Source organism: Eriocheir sinensis, chromosome 18 (genome assembly GCF_024679095.1).
Source record: "Eriocheir sinensis breed Jianghai 21 chromosome 18, ASM2467909v1, whole genome shotgun sequence".
Lineage (NCBI taxonomy): Eukaryota > Metazoa > Arthropoda > Malacostraca > Decapoda > Varunidae > Eriocheir > Eriocheir sinensis.
Window position 1 is genome coordinate 7,634,315 of NC_066526.1, and position 16,449 is coordinate 7,650,763.

A 16,449-nucleotide genomic window follows, 5' to 3' on the forward strand; every position below is an offset into this window, starting at 1 on the left:
TCTCTCTCTCTCTCTCTCTCTCTCTCTCTCTCTCTCTCTCTCTCTCTCTCTCTCTCTCTCTCTCTATATATATATATATATATATATATATATATATATATATATATATATATATATATATATATATATATATATATATATATATATGTATGTTACAGGAAAGGAAACAGTTCAAGGGCAAAAAAAAAAAAAAAAGGGAACAATAAAAAATAAAAAAACGTTACTCAGTGCTCCTACAAACGAGTCAAGAGGAGTGGCCGAAAGAGAGGTCAATTTCGGGAGGAGAGGTGTCCTGATAGGCAGGAGGAAATACAGATGAAGGAAGATTGTTACAGAGTTTATCAGCGTGAGGGATGAAAGAGTGAAAATGCTGGTTAACTTGCGCGTAAGGAATTTGGACAGTATAGGGATGAGCTTGAGTAGAAAGTCGTGTGCAGCGAAGCCGCGGGAGGGGGGGAGGCATGCAGTTAGCAAGTTCAGAAGAGCAGTCAGCGTGAAAATAACGATAGAAGACAGAAAGATAGGCAACATGGCGACGAAATTTAAGAGGTAGAAGACTATCAGTAAGAGGAGGAGAGCTGATGAGACGAAGAGCTTTAGACTTCACTCTGTCCAACAGAGCTGTGTGAGTGGAGCCCCCCACACGTGAGATGTATACTCCATACGAGAGCGGACAAGGCCCCTCTATATGGATACCAACTGTGCGAGGGAGAAGAACTGGCGGAGACGATACAGAACGCGCAACCTCGAGGAAGCTGATTTAGTAAGAGAGGAGATGTGAAGTTTCCAGTTAAGATTTTGAGTTAAGGATAGACCAAGGATGTTTAGTGTTGAAGAAGGTGACAGCTGAGTGTTGTCGAAGAATAGGGGATAGGTGTTTGTAAGATTGTGCCGAGTTGATTGGTGGAGAAATGGGTTTTTTGAGGCATTGAAGAACACAAGGTTCCTTTAACCCCAATCGGAAATGTGAGCAAGGTCTGAGGTTAAGCGTTCTGCAGCCTCCAGTCTGGAGTCATGTAATTCCTGTTGAGAGGGTCTTCAGTTGAAAGAAGTTGAATAATGCAGAGTGGAGTCGTTAGCGAATGAGTGATAGGACAGTTTGTTATGGAAAGAAGATCATTGATGAATAACAGGAAGAGAGAGGGTGATAGGACAGACCCCTGTGAAACACCTCTGTTGATAGGTTTAGGGGAAGAACAGTGGCCGTCTACCACCGCAGAGATAGAACGGCCGGAAAGAAAACTGGATATAAAGGAACAGAGAGAGGGATAGAATCCGAAAGAGGGCAGTTTAGAAAGCAAAGAGTTGTGCCAGACTCTATCGAAAGCTTTCGATATGTCTAGCGCAACTGAGAAAGTTTCACCGAAACGGCTAAGAGAGGATGACCAAGAATCAGTTAAGAGAGTAAGAAGATCGCCACTAGAACGCCCATTGCGGAACCCATACTCACGATCAGATAGAAAGTCAAAAGTGGAAAGGTGCTTTTGAATCTTCCGGTTAAGGATTGATTCAAAAGCTTTAGATAGACAAAAAAGTAAAGCTATAGGGCGGTAGTTTAAGGGACTGGAACGGTCACAGGGAAAGGCCTTTGACCTACAGTTGAGTAGTAATGACTGATGATAATATTTTCTTATGGTGTGTACGAGTTTTTTTAATACATTTTATCTGTTTAACCCATGAAAAAAAATATTAATGATTTTCTTTTCCTTTAGTGTATGTGAAACAGTCGTGAACTTTTACTTCTTAAGAGAAACTACTGTAAAACTCTAAAACATCAATTCATTCTTTCATCTTGTAAACTTTGACCTGAAACGATCGTCGGTCTCGGCCAGCATTCGGGAGAGACTCTCACTGGGGTGTCTGTCCACGAGTCTCTCCAGGTGGAAAATAACATAGTCCCGAGTCTCTCTTAATCCCAAGGCAACTTGGCGCCGCACCTCCTCCAGTTCCTCCCGCGGAATTACTGCGTCTTTCACATTGGGAGAGCCGATACTGGTCCATGGCATTCTGGAATAGAAGACAGGCCGATTAGGATTCGGAAAAATATAAATGTCGAATACAATAATGTTGTGCTGGAAGCTTCCCCCGGGGTCTATGGGCCTCTGGAAGACTCTGGGAGGAGCGAGCAGGGGGGCGGGGAGCAAGGCCCCGCCCGCGCCCAGCGGGGCCCGCGGCCAGGCGCCAGGCGGGAAGTGTTGCCAACTCGCACATATTTTTGCTACATATTCTTGTATGATCTAATATATACTGTAACATTCTAGACTGTACTGTTCTGTATATATATAGGAGAAGAGGGCGAGTGGAGTCAGTTCCAGTCATAGTATGCTAGTGGTCAGTGAAGAGTCAAGAGTGAATTGTACTACTAAGGAAGAATATTAAACTACAGAAGCTGTGCAAGGTGTTTACATATCTCCCTCCCACGGAGTCTTGTGACGGCGACACGGAACCCAAGTAATACGTCCGGCACAAAAATAATTTGATATCGGCAGATCATTAAATCTGTGGAACTGAGAACATGCACCGCCACAAGCAACACATGGACAGTCACAGGGAATTGCTGAAGTAGAGTAGAGAATGTGCTCCAACATCAGGTTGTGAGAGGTGGAAAACTGAGAAAGGCGTTTGCTTTGCTGTGGACTACTAGTAATAGATGATGGTGATGATGATGATGATGGTGATGAAAGTCACGTCTAACCACGATGACTTAGTTTGTCAGGTAACATTACTAGGAATTGATATTTTCAGCACGGGGAATTTCCGAATAAGATTAAGAATAAAAATAAAAACAGCACAAGGGCACACAAAAAAAGGAAACAATAAAAAAAGCCCGCTACTCGCTGCTCCTGTATAGAATCCGAAGAAGTGGTCGAAATAGCAGTCAATTACGTGAGAAGAGGTGTCCTGATACCTTCCTCTTGAATGAGTTCAAGTCGTAGGCAGGAGGAAATACAGTTGAAGGAAGATCGTTCCAGAGATTACCAGCGTCAGGGATGAAAGAGTGAAGATGCTGGTTAACTCATGCTTAAGGGATTTGGACAGTAAAAGGATGAGCTTGAGTAGAAAGTCGTGTGCGGCGGGGCCGCGGGAGGGGGGGAGGCATGCAGTTAGCAAGTTCAGAAGAGCAGTCAGCGTGAAAATATCGATAGAAGATAGAAAGGAAGGCAACATGGCGATGGAATTTGAGAGGTAGAAGACTATCAGTAGGAGGAGGAGAGCTGATGAGACGAAGAGCCTTAGACTCCACTCTGTCCAGAAGAGCTGTGTGAGTGGAGCCCCCCCACACGTGAGATGCATACTCCATACGAGGGCGGACAAGGCCCCTGGATAGCAACTTTGCGGGGGAGAAGAACTGGCGGAGACGATACAGAACACCCAACCTCGAGGAAGCTGATTTAGTAAGAGAGCAGATGTGAAGTTTCCAGTTAAGATTTAGAGTTAAGGATAGACCGAGGATATTTAGTGCTGAAGAAGGTGACAGCTGGGTGTTGTCGAAGAATAGGGGATAGGTGTTTGGAAGATTGTGTCGAGTTGATAGGTGGAGAAATTGAGTTTTTGAGGCACTGAAGGACACAAGGTTCCTTCTACCCCAATCGGAAATGATAGCAAGGTCAGAGGTTAAGCGTTCTGCAGCCTCCAGCCTAGAGTCATGTAATTCCTGTTGAGAGGGTCTTCTGTTGAAAAAAGTTGAATAATGCAGAGTGGAGTCATCAGCGTATGAGTGGATAGGACAGTTTGTTATAGAAAGAAGATCATTGATGAATAATAGGAAGAGAGTGGGTGATAGAACAGAGCCTTGTGGAACACCACTGACGAAAGAGTTTGACCAGGCAGGGTGTCAGCACAGAAGCACAGGTTTTAAGGACAATAGGAGGCACTCCATCAGGTCCATAAGCCTTCTGAGAGTTGAGGCCAGAGAGGGCATAGAAGACATCATCTTTAAGAATCTTAATAACAGGCATGAAAGAGTCAGAGGGGGGATGAGTAAGAGGAATATGCCCAGAATCGTTCAGGGTGGAGTTATTACAGAAAGTTTGAGAGAAGAGTTCAGCCTTAGAGATAGATGAGACGGCAGTGCTGCCGTCAGGGTTAAGGAGAAGAGGGAAAGAGGAAGAAGTGAAATTGGAGGAGATATTTTTGGATAGATGCCAGAAGTCTTTGTAAGAATTAGAGAAAGCAAGGTGTTGACATTTTCTATGGATGAAGGATTTTTTGTTAAGTCGGAGAATAGATTTGGCACGATTCCGGGCGGAAATGTACAGATCATGGTTAGTGCGAGTTCGAAGGTTCTGGTACCTTTCGTGAGCTGCTTCTTATCTTTGATAGCACGAGAACAAGCGTGATTAAACCAAGGCTTTTTAGAATGAGGAGTAGAGAAAGTACGTGGAATGTATGCCTCCATTCCAGAGACAATCACCTCTGTGATACGCTGGGAACACACAGAGGGGTCTCTCTCCTGGAAGCAATAATCATTCCACGGGAAATCGGAAAAGTACATCCTCAGGTCGTCCCACCGAGCTGAAGCAAAATGCCAGAAGCATCGCCTCTTCGGTGGGTCCAGAGGATGTACAGGAGCGATAGGACAGGATATAAAAATAAGGTTGTGATCGGAGGAGCCCAACGGAGAGAACAGTTTGACAGAGTAAGTAGAAAGGTTAGAGGTAAGGAAGAGGTCTAGTATGTTGGCTCTGTCTCCAAGACGGTCGGGATATATATAACACTATATGTATTTTAGTACTGAATATCTTTTCTAGTTCCGGTTCCGGCCGGAACTTGATATGCTGGTTCCGGTGCATCCCTAATATATATATATATATATATATATATATATATATATATATATATATATATATATATATATATATATATATATATATATATATATATATATATATATATATATATATATATATATATATATATATATATATATATATATATATATATATATATATATAAGTGTGTGTGTGTGTGTGTGTGTGTGTGTGTGTGTGTGTGTGTGTGTGTAACATGCATGGTCGTCCACCGTGGGCAGCCCGTCACCTGGTCGTTGCGGTCATGACGTAGAGCAGCAGGAGCGGCCACAGCTGCAGGAGGAAGAATAGATAGTACTTCGAAGGCAGGTTCATGGCGTTGCTGGTCCAGGCGCCGCCCTCCGACACCCAATTGACTTGACTTGCGACCCAGAAGAAAAGGGTCTTGGTTTGTGCCTTGAAAATTATAAGATAATGGATGAATAAAAAATAAAAATTGATAAAATATGAATACGAAAATGAACAGCAGTTTTAGGCTACTAGTAATAATAAAGACAATAGTAAAGATAAGAACAATGATGAAAATAACAAAATGATGACAATAATAACATTGAATTAAGGTGTAAGGGAGCCGAAGACAGAGGTGCAGATCAGCTTGTGAATCGAATTGATTTTGTGAGCATCATTTTCATTCCTTCTGTTTGGCACTAGCAACTTATATTCTAGTTTTCGCGAGAGGTTTGATAATGTTCATGCACAATGTTGTCTTCCCCCCCCCTCCCCCCCCGCCATTTCGGCTCCCCATGGACGCAGAGTCTTAGTGACAGAGATTCTGCTGACCTCTACTGTACGGCCGCGGCCCACAGCAGAGACGGAGCAACTGCAACGGCGATGGCCAGACGGAATCCGGTATGCTGACAACCTCAGGGGCATTTGCAATCTGTCCTTGGCAACGTACTGTTAAGCTGGCGTCACACTGGACCCAAATCTGGCGAGCACGAGCTCTTGCTGGCAGCTTTTGCTCGCGAGCAAGTCACTGTTGTCGTCACACTGACGAGCGACGAGGGGCGAGCGGCGAGCAACATTGTAAACAAAGCCTCAACCATGGCGCCTACTACACCTACACTTCGCATTACGGCTAAGTGTGCAGCTGTGACGGCATTACTTGCCGTTATTCAACGAGCTCAGAAGAAGAAAAGACGAGTCTGGGTTCGGTCATGGCTGAGGAGAAGGGAGGGAGACCTATGATGTGTACAACATCGTAACATCATAACTTTCTTCAGCGTAGACTTACAGAAATCTGAATGGCTGTGGTCCCATAACTCGGGATGGTCCCTGACTCTTGCTATCAAAGAGTGTACAATGAAGGAGGACAAGTAAACTTTTGAACGAGGAGAGGTGGCCATGGCGAGTGTTTATATCAGCTGGCCTGGGCGGTCTTGGAAATCAAAATAAAATCCAACACTACTTGTCTCAAGATTATAAAATATTACAAACACCGTCAAACATAAAAGAAGTATGTGAATAAGTTTTCTAATATCATGGGTATACGGATTCAATACACTAGGTAATATATATTGTTGTGCTGGAAGCTTCCCCCGGCGACCATAGGCCTCTAGAAGGATCCGGGAGGAACGAGCAGGGGGGCGGGGAACAAGGCGAGCCGTCCGCGCCCCGCGGGGCGCGGCCAGACGCCAGGCGGAAAGTGTTGCCAACTCGCATATATTTTTGCTACATGTTCTTGTATGATCTAAAATATACTGTAACATTCTAGACTGTACTGTTCTGGATATATATAGGAGAAGAGGGCGAGAGAGGGCCAGTCCCAGTCATAGTAAGCTAGTGGTAAGTGAAGAGTCAGAGTGAAGTGTACTACTAAGGAATAATATTAAACTACAGAAGCTGTGACCTCTATAGGACTTTGACCCGGACAAGGACTGACGTCCCGACTCCACACCGGAAAGAGGTGTGGGGGGCGTCCCTAGGAGCTCCTTGGGCCACAGGTAGGGTTTCACGGGAGGGTTGTTCTTGCGTCGCACCAGGGGCAGGCTGTCGAGCCGTTGAGGCCGGCCTGACTCCTCGGTGCTGGGTGGGCACCTTCACTCCACACCACATGGCCCGGGACAAGGCTGGGGGTACCGCCCCTAACAGGAAAATTCCGTTCACCGAGAATCCGGTCCCTAGACTCCAGAGAATCCAAAGATCTCTTAGCGCCGAGCCCAGAAAGAGAACCTTCGACGACAGCAAGTTTGACCCCTTGGCACCCCCCAGCAAAAGACCAGATGAAGATTTGAGTGACGCGATCGAAGTCGACCCCATAGACACGGAAACCCAGCGAGACGAAGAATTGACCAAGTACAAGGACCCGGGGAAGGAAAAGAAAGACCGATGGAGGGAGAGAAAAGCAGACGCCGCCACTGCCCCCCCTCCGAGACCTACCCCCCGTACCAGCACCCCGCCCATCCAGCCGGCCCAGCCTCCGACACCACCTGCACCTGCACCTGCACCGATCGACCATCGGCCAAGCCACTCGACCCCCGCGCAGCCCTCCCCCTACATCAAACTATCACCCACCCCAGGCTTCTCCAGTACCTTCCAACTCCTGCAGGACCTCCAAGCGGAACACCCCACCCTTCGCTGCAGCAAAGTGAGGCAGAGTCCGAGAGGGGATTTTTACCTACACCCGGAAGACACGGCCACTCTGGATTCCCTAGCTGCCATCACACAGGTGAAGGGCATTCCTGTGTCCCTTCAAAAAGTGCTCCCCCCCACAAGATACACGAAGGGGATAGTCCTCAAATACTAGCTGAACGACCTGTCCTTCCTCCTCAATCACCCCGACGTGGTTACTGCAGAGCGCTGCACTCGCAGCGACGGACAGAGAACCTCCCAGGTCCTCATCGAGGTCGACGGCCCCCTACCAAGCAGCCTCCACTTGGGCCTAGTGGGCCTGTACTTCCTGCGCCCATACACGCCGGAGCCAACGAGATGCTACAGATGCCACTCATTTGGCCACACACAGGGAAAATGCTTCAAGAACCAAGTGTGCGGAATATGCAGTGCCCTTCACCCCACGGACGAGTGCCTCCAGAAGTTCAAGAGGAAAGAAGCCATTTCTTCGAAATGTCCCAACTGCCAGGGCACCCACCATGCATGGAACAAGAGGTGCCCGGAGCGCCGCCGTCTAGTCCAAAAGGGCATCCAGCACCAAGCCGCCTGGGTGGAAAAGCACTCCGATGCCCCTCCAGGTACCTTCGTCTGGGGAAAACAGCGGAAACAGCCTCCTCAGCAAACACCCCCGAGTCAGGAGGACTTCCCTGCACTACAAGGCCCCTCAACCACCCACCCCCTACTCGCCCCTCCGCCCCCACAACCCAAGCCTCAGAGGCAACAGCGCCACCGTCCCGGGAACACCACCCCGCCAGCCACCCAGCCCCAGATCCCTACGCCTCCACTGCCAGAAGGGACCCTCACCATCACGGAGTCAGCACTGAAAGGTCTCCTCAAGGGCCTGGTCGTGACGATCGTCCAGCTCCTCGAGCGAGACGTACCGGAGACAACGTTGGACCCCATCATCGATACGCTCGTAACGAAGTCGTTCCAGCCAACACGTCCCTCACCCGGGAAATGGCCCCTCCCACCCCCCGACCCGAACCAGTTTCAACGAACGACCCGACCACACCGGCCGTAACCCCCACCCCAACCGTGACAACTCCCCCATAGGCCACCACAACCGACGAGCCCCAAGTGTCAACACGCTCATCACCCCCCCACCAGAAGCCATCAGACTCGTCCAATGGAACATGCAAGGCGCCCGAGGAAAAATCCACCTCCTTCAAGAGGCAGCTCGAGGGGAAGGCGTCGACGTCTTCCTCCTCCAAGAAACCCTCACTCCAGCCACAAAACCTGTCCAACTCAGAGGGTACACAGCGTACAATAACCCGCGAGTCAGAGGAGGATCCCGCGGCTCCTGCGTCCTCGTCAGACACGCCATCCCCTCCCAGCGAATCGAGGACCCAGCCCAATGCGGAGAACGGGTCGACGTAGTGGCAGTCCAAATCCTCCTCCGCGACACACCTCTCGACCTCTATTCCATCTACAATCCAGCACAATCACACCTCAACCTGGGTGAATTACTCACTTCGGCGGAATTACAGCCCACACTCATAGCGGGTGACTTCAACTGCCACCACCCCATACTCGGCTCAACCTCACCTACTAACCCTGCAGGGCGACATCTTGGCACCATTCTCCCGCTCCACCCAGGAGTCACCCTCCTCAACGACCCCGAACCCACACACACCCATGGCGGAATCCTTAATCTCATGTTCATCTCCACTCCACTCACGCCGAATGCTAACTTCACCGTGCACCCCACCCTCGCCAGTGACCACTTTGCCACCACCTGCACCCTCCATCTTCCACCCATACCGCCAGCCCCACCTCTACCCGCACGCTGGAATGTGAAGAAAGCTGATTGGACCATATTCCGTGAGGCACTACAAACCACCGCACACCATGACACTCCTGACCTCGACCTCCACGCAGCGCATGTCACCGCGGCTTTCCGGGCAGCAGCTGACGCTTCAATGCCCCTCTCGACGCGTCCTACGCGGACGTACCGCGATTACTGGTTCTGGGACGACCGGGTGGCGGAAGCAAATCAAACCATCAACAGGGCCAGAAAAATCCACAGAAGACACCCTACACTAGCCAACAAAAACATCCTCATCGATGTTATCACCCACACCCGTAATGTGAAGCTCGAGGTAAGAGAACAAAAGTGGACTGAATGGTGCAGATCCATTGACGCCCACACTTCCCTCAAAAAGATCTGGGAAAATATCCGCCGTGTCAAGGGAAGTCCCTATCCCAGACCCCCGTCACACCCGACCCCTGCGGCAGAGGCCGATCGACTTGCGGCTTCCTTTGCACAACGAACGCACACCTCTAACCTCCCTCGGGCGACCCGCCGAAAACTCGAGGCCGAAAGGGATAGGCGAACAACGGCTATCAATACTGCAACAGCCAGAAATGCCACCACTGACACACCACTGAGCGCGCACGAAGTCCAAAATGCGCTTCGGACGGGTGCCGACACATCCCCCGGCTCTGACGGCATCACGCACACCATGATACGCCAAGCTGGCCTGTCAGGGCACGCTGCCCTCCTGTCTCTCTTCAGCGCTTCACTGGACGTAGGGCGACTCCCCCACATATGGAAGGAAGCGGACATTATCCCCATCCCCAAGCCTAAGGACCCGGGCAGCTTCCGGCCAATCTCCCTACTCAGCTGCATAGGGAAAACTATGGAGCGGATCATCCTCTCCCGCCTCCAGTGGGTCACAGGCCCTCTACACCCGGCAATATCCGCTTACACAAAGAGATCAGGCACCGCCCAATGCCTCATCACCCTCCTCACTCAGGCCAGCTCCCAGAAAACATCGGCGGTCTTCATAGACCTGGAGAAAGCCTTCGAGCTAGCGGACAAACAGGTCATACTGGCTATCCTCGCAGGCAAAGGGGTTGGGGGAAACTCCTCTAATGGACACAAGACTTCCTCACGGAAAGAAAAGGGAGGGTCCTTTTCCAAGGACATCGCTCGCCTTACCATCAGCACGAGCGAGGCACCCCTCAGGGTAGCGTGCTCAGCCCCTTCCTTTTTAACATCCTAGTTGAAGCACTCACCACCACTGAACTATCCAGAGGATCCAAGCTACTCCTCTACGCTGACGACATCACCCTCCTAAACAGCAACAGGCGCAGCTTGGGGGCGGACCTAGAAAAACTATACAGAAAATGCCAAGAGCTTGGCCTCAAGGTAAACCTAAACAAAACAAAAGCAATGGCCTTCGGTGCTGCGCCACCTGACTACCCCCTCATCAATGAAGGCACGACCATTGAGTGGGCCAACTCTTATCAATATCTCGGAGTCTGGATAGATTCCAGACTGACCTTTGCCCCTCAGGTCCAGTACCTAAGAGAAAGACTGGACACCAGACTAGCCGTCCTCCGCAGCATTGGCGGCCTGAAAGGAGGGGCCAGCCCAAAGGTCAGAAAACTATTCTTCACACATGGAGTACGATCTCTCTTGGACCACTGCGCACCATGCCTCGCAGCCCTTCCAGAAAAGCTGATGGCGAGGCTTGAAGCGAAGCAGAACACCGCCCTCCGTGCATTTCTGGGCGCCCCCCCGTGGACAAAGACGGTGACCCTGCGAGCGGAGCTCCGCACCCCAGCAATCAGACACAGGGTGACCCAATTCACCGCCTCGTCAATCGCAAAAATGGCACACTCAGAGAAAGAATACTCTGCCCCTCGACGAGTCCTTGCTGCCGCAGCCATGGACCGACGCCTCCACCTTCGCCCCAGCTGGGTCCAGGCTGCTGGACAAACACTCCTCACAACAGGGATACACGACCTTGTCCGCAAGAAGGGCAGAGACCTCCCGCACCAAGGACACCAACGCCCTCCCCCGTGGGACCCTCCACTCCCCGCCATCACTGGCTCCTGGCTTCCACTCGCGAAGGCCCTTCTAAACCCGTCTGTTCTCAGGCAGGAGGCCCTTCAACGCATCCGGCCCCTCTCCTCTGACCATGCCACAACAGTCTACACTCTACACGGATGGTTCCGTCGACCCCGAGACAGGAAGGGCGGGAGCTGCGCACGTCATCGGTGAACACAGAACACTGACGAGGATCACGGATGGAGCCTCATCCCTCCAGGCAGAACTTGTCGCCATCCTTGAGGCCCTTCGGCACTGCCAGCACATAAACACTCCAAGCACGCTGATCCTCTCAGACTCGCTTGCGGCGCTCCAGACCCCGAACCACAAGACAACGTCAACCTGATCACAGAAATCCACAACCTGGCAACCTCTAGCCGTTCGAGGGGAGGAAAAATCACCTTACACTGGATCCCCAGCCATGTCGGGATCCAGGGAAATGAAAGGGCCGACGCTGCCGCCCGGGAGGCAGCCCTCAAGCCAAACACCGAAAAAAAAGTGCATCCCAGCCTCTCCAGCACCACCCTCAAGATCAGGGCCGCACAAACAACCTCTGGCGCGGTGATCTAGCAAACGAACTGGCCGCGGGGTCACCCTCCGCCTCGTGGTATGCCCGAGCGACTGGACTCCGCCCACCCAACATACCGCCGAAAACTCCTCTGCTGGCACGACTGGACCTCCACCGCCTCAGGCCAGGATTCCAGTCACCTCCAAACATGGTACGAGACACCCCTCCCGACCCTTGCCCGCACTGCAATTCGCCATCACCAACACCCCTGTTGCACTACCTGCTCGACTGCCAAGACACAAACATCCTCAGAGATGACATGGCTCCAGAGAGGGACCAACACTCCAGACAAAATGCAGCTGCAGCTATAATAGCACGCACCCCTGACGTCGTACTCCTCCAGCTCTGCGAAGATACGCCACCCCCCAGATAAGACCTGAGCTCACGCCCGCACGGCTATGGGGTGCATTCAACACTCCGTAAATGCGGACATGTTGACTCCCCATGGCTCAGGGCGGCGAGCACAGCTCACCGACTCACACCTCTGCAGGGCTCTAAACATAGCCCATCCAGTCACCGAACTGGTAAATATCAAAGAAGAAGAATGTGCAAAGTGTTTACATATCTCCCTCCCACGGAGTCTCCTGACGGCGACACGGAACCCAAGTAACACGTCCGGCATAACAATATTATTCACATATCGGTGCACCAAAGAGCTCATTTGACTGCCTGCTTGCGGCTCGCCGAGCTGCTCTCCGTCCAAGCGGCGAGCTAAACGCAGGAGCAAAAGCTCGGGAGCAAGCCATCCCTCCAACAAAAGCTGCCAGCTAAAGCTCGCGCTCGCCAGATTTGGTCCAGTGTGACGCCACCTTTACGCCCCCTCCCCCCCCCCCCCCCCGAACCACACTCCAAGCACGGGCAGGCAGCGTGCCGCAGAACACACATACGGGTCGTGAACCCCAAAACACATGGCAGGCGCCGCAACCACCGACAGCGACCCACACAGCACACCGAGGGAAGGAGGCACGAGGCAGGGCACAAATATACACGTTCAACACTAGTTCCTAGTTTAATGACAGGTTCCTCACACAGTACAGTAACTCTCATGGGCACAGGACAGTTAATCAGGCACACAGAGGCACGACAGACTCGCACACAACTCACGGCGGGCAGGGCACTCAACTGAACTCCCCACAAGCAGCCACGCGTCTCGCTCAACCACCCCTCCACTGGCCCCCCGGCGGCCGGTGGCTGCGGGCTCCCCTCTGTCTCTCTCGTTCCAACACGTTGCACCATATGCTAAGTTCACATTGCATCATGCTACGATTTCATCACATTACACATGCAATCACACACATACAACACATTCGTAACATTACCATTTTAGATACGCTGCCAAAGTAAAGATTAGGCCAGCGACAGGTTCAATCATGCAGTGCCCCAGGCCTGCCCTAGTCATGTAGAGGCGTAACGTGGGGCATTATGGCTACTGAGCAGTGCCAGCGACATTTTATATCAGGTGTCCTCTAGTCCTGTGGAGGCGTGACGCTCGGGCATCATGGCTATCCATCAGGATCCGAAAGTGTGGTGAAAAAAAAAAAAAAAAAAACTTGGAATTTTCTGCAGAGGAATTCTACAATTAACAATAGTTTCCTCGCTTCTTAAAAGATTGAAGTTTGCGGTGTGGTAATTCTAGGTGGTCCGTATATTGTTAGGGAAGCCGGTGGCTGACTGGTCAGTGCGCGGGTGCGGTGTCCTTGAGGACCGCCCGCCGATACAAGTTGACATCGCCGAGAGGCTTAAGGCTACCCACATGCTATCCTGATGACCTTCTGTCAACCCGGACTCTAGCGAAACTCAAAAAGAGGATCAAGTGGAGCCCCAGGGGCAGCATAAGCCAAGGAAGAATGGGGCCACTGAAAAAAAAACTCCCCTCCGCCACTAGCGGGCTACGGCCGATTAACAGGTCCCATCATTAGAGACCTCCTGGCGCTATAGGTGAAACGTAAAAAAAAAAAAAATAAATAAATAAAGCAGGTATACGAACCACTTCAGCAGTGACGACAAAGCGGCGGCGGTGAGGCGGCGCACACGGCTGGGGTCCAAAGCTCTGCCCCGACGACCAACAACCACCCACGGCCACGCAACGTACACTGTTCTCCCGGCAGCACCCCGCCGCCGCACGGACCCACCCAGCAGCCAGCACCCGGCGACGCAATGGTTTGTGTACGTACACTTTTATTGCAGGTGTGGCGGCAGGTGTCCGTAAACGTAGCTCATTGTTCCCTACACAACTGTGCTCAGTCAAACAATGCAAACGAGGAAGTCCAGATTTCTGTACACATCACCAAGTAGAATGGTCATGTAATTCACCCACGGCCTGATCACGAGTTGGACTCGTCATCGCCAGCAAGTACCCTCCCGATTACAGCAAGGCTCTTTAGTCGATCTCTGGGTACTGCAGGGACCTTCACACATTACACACCCCATCCCCCTTGCTTAAGCGGGGAAGAACCGCTCCTTGTCAGTGGAAAAATCACGTGTGTGTGTGTGTGTGTGTGTGTGTGTATATATATATATATATATATATATATATATATATATATATATATATATATATATATATATATATATATATATATATATATATATATATATATATATATATATATAGAGCGAGAGAGACTATATATATATATATATATATATATATATATATATATATATATATATATATATATATATATATATATATATATATATATATATATATATATATATATATATATATATATATATATATATATATATATATATATATATATATATATATATATATATTTATCGAATGAACGCGAACACCTACAGGCTACCATAGAGTACTGGAGAGGTTTCTCTTTTTTTTTTTTTTTTGTCACGGAAATCTGGTTTAGTTCTCACTATAGTCTGTTTCTCCATTGTTTCCCATTGCACACACCTTGCTTCTAAGGCAACAAAACATTGAGAGAATTGGTTGTTGAAGTGTTTATTGCGCGGGGGAGTCGGGTGACTCGGGTAGTTTGTGAGGCGTGGTTCGAGCCTCTTCGGGGCCAGGCGCTGCCAACAGGACAGGCAGCAGCTGGCCGACGTGGCGGCCTCACCTTGCCCTGCATGCTCCTCTGGACATGTTCCAAGTAAGTCGGTCTTTTATTTGGAACAGGAGACGCAGCCTTTTAAGTTGTCGCTTCCAATTAGTTGGGATTTATTATTTCCCTAGTAAATGTTGGAAGTACCTACAGTTTAGCAGTGGATAATATGAAGTGCAGGCCAATTAAAATTCCTCGTTAATTATTGTAATGCCGCAAGTTAGTTCTCAACATGGCCCTCTGTCTTAGGTACTTCTACATTGCCCTAACACGTAGTAATACACTATAATACACAGTAATCGGCTCTGGGATTCGTGATTTTTTTTGTCCTGAGCAGTGGAAGTCATACGGACCCCTAGCAGAGCAGGCCATTTACAAGTAGGGCAGGTCGGGACGAGGAGGCTGAGCCCACCAGATGAAATGCAGTTAACATATTTGTAGAGATTTAGAAAACGTTATACATTTCTGAAAAGTGTGTGTGTTATGAGTGTTGTGGTGCAACCTGAAATATGTTCGCTTGTTTCAGTTCCGTACGGCTGTAGTGTGTGGATAGTATGAATGCTTGAACGCGTCAAAGGTAGCCTATGGTACAGCAAACCCTCGCTTTTGCGGACCTCGACTTAACGAATCTCGGCTTCAACACACTCTCTTGCCTTTCCGGGATGCCTCATTTACTGAATAAGATCGATTGAAATTTGTCTGTGGAGAGATGGAGAGGTATTTTTACGTCTCTTCCTTTACCGTTCAGCAGCATACTCAATCATCCTATCAGCGAGCAGTCCACTAAAGATCTTTCCTATTGTGTCTAGAACTGACATCAGGAGGCAATTCTTCATGTCTTTCCTACTCTTATACCTCCTTTGTTCAGTATCGTTACCCTACTCTCATTCCCCTTTCCTGGCACTTTCCCTTCAAGCCAAATCAGTTTAAACATCCTATACAGTCCCTCCACCATTCCCTAACCACCACCTATGCAAAACTTGTTAGGAATCCCATCCCATCTTGTTTCTTTACATATTCCTAGATCATTTTAGTAGAGCACTAATTTATACCTTCATCTATTCCCTTACTGGACTCTAGGTGCACTTGCTCCCTGTCAGTTCTACCGAGTCACTTGCTCCCTGTCAGCTCTAATGAATGGAGGCGAGATTTCTCTCCTGACCCGTTCGCAGAGTCAGGTTACGATGCCAGCAGCCACGAGGTTCCCGTGTTTGACTTGCAGAAGGGAGTTCACGAAAGACTTCCTAAACCAGGAACAAGTTAAGTTAGACGCGATAGATAGCAAGGAACAGTTTCTGAAGGGTGTGTTAGGATTGGATGTAACTAGTGTCAGGGAGTGAGTTCAAGGTAATTGAGAAGGTAGAGAAGCTGGAAGATAGAGTAGGTGAGGTAGAGAAGAAGGTAGGTACCAGTGGCGGATCCAGGGGTGGGGGGGGGCACCTGGTCACGTGCCCCCCCAAAATATTATATTTTATAATTACGAAATTAATAATAATAATGATAATTATTATATTATATCATTATTATTATTATTACCATTTTTATTAAAATGCATAAATG

General features: G+C 49.5%; 1 protein-coding gene across 2 annotated transcripts in view; it reads right to left on the minus strand.

The window, feature by feature from the left end:
* The window catches only part of LOC127000275 (alpha-(1,6)-fucosyltransferase-like), a 29,880-nt gene extending 15,726 nt beyond the window's left edge, over positions 1-14,154 (minus strand). The window contains exons 1-3 of one of the 2 annotated variants that reach the window (XM_050863740.1): positions 13,812-14,153; positions 5,041-5,207; positions 1,807-2,007 (exon numbers count right to left, since the gene is read on the minus strand). In XM_050863740.1, the coding sequence (XP_050719697.1) occupies positions 1,807-2,007; positions 5,041-5,126 (287 nt within the window). In that variant the 5' untranslated portion in view covers positions 5,127-5,207; positions 13,812-14,153. Of the gene's footprint in view, positions 1-1,806; positions 2,008-5,040; positions 5,208-13,811 lie in introns of both variants that reach the window. The other variant, XM_050863741.1, reaches the window with a different exon arrangement.
* Positions 14,155-16,449: the final 2,295 nt, after the last annotated feature.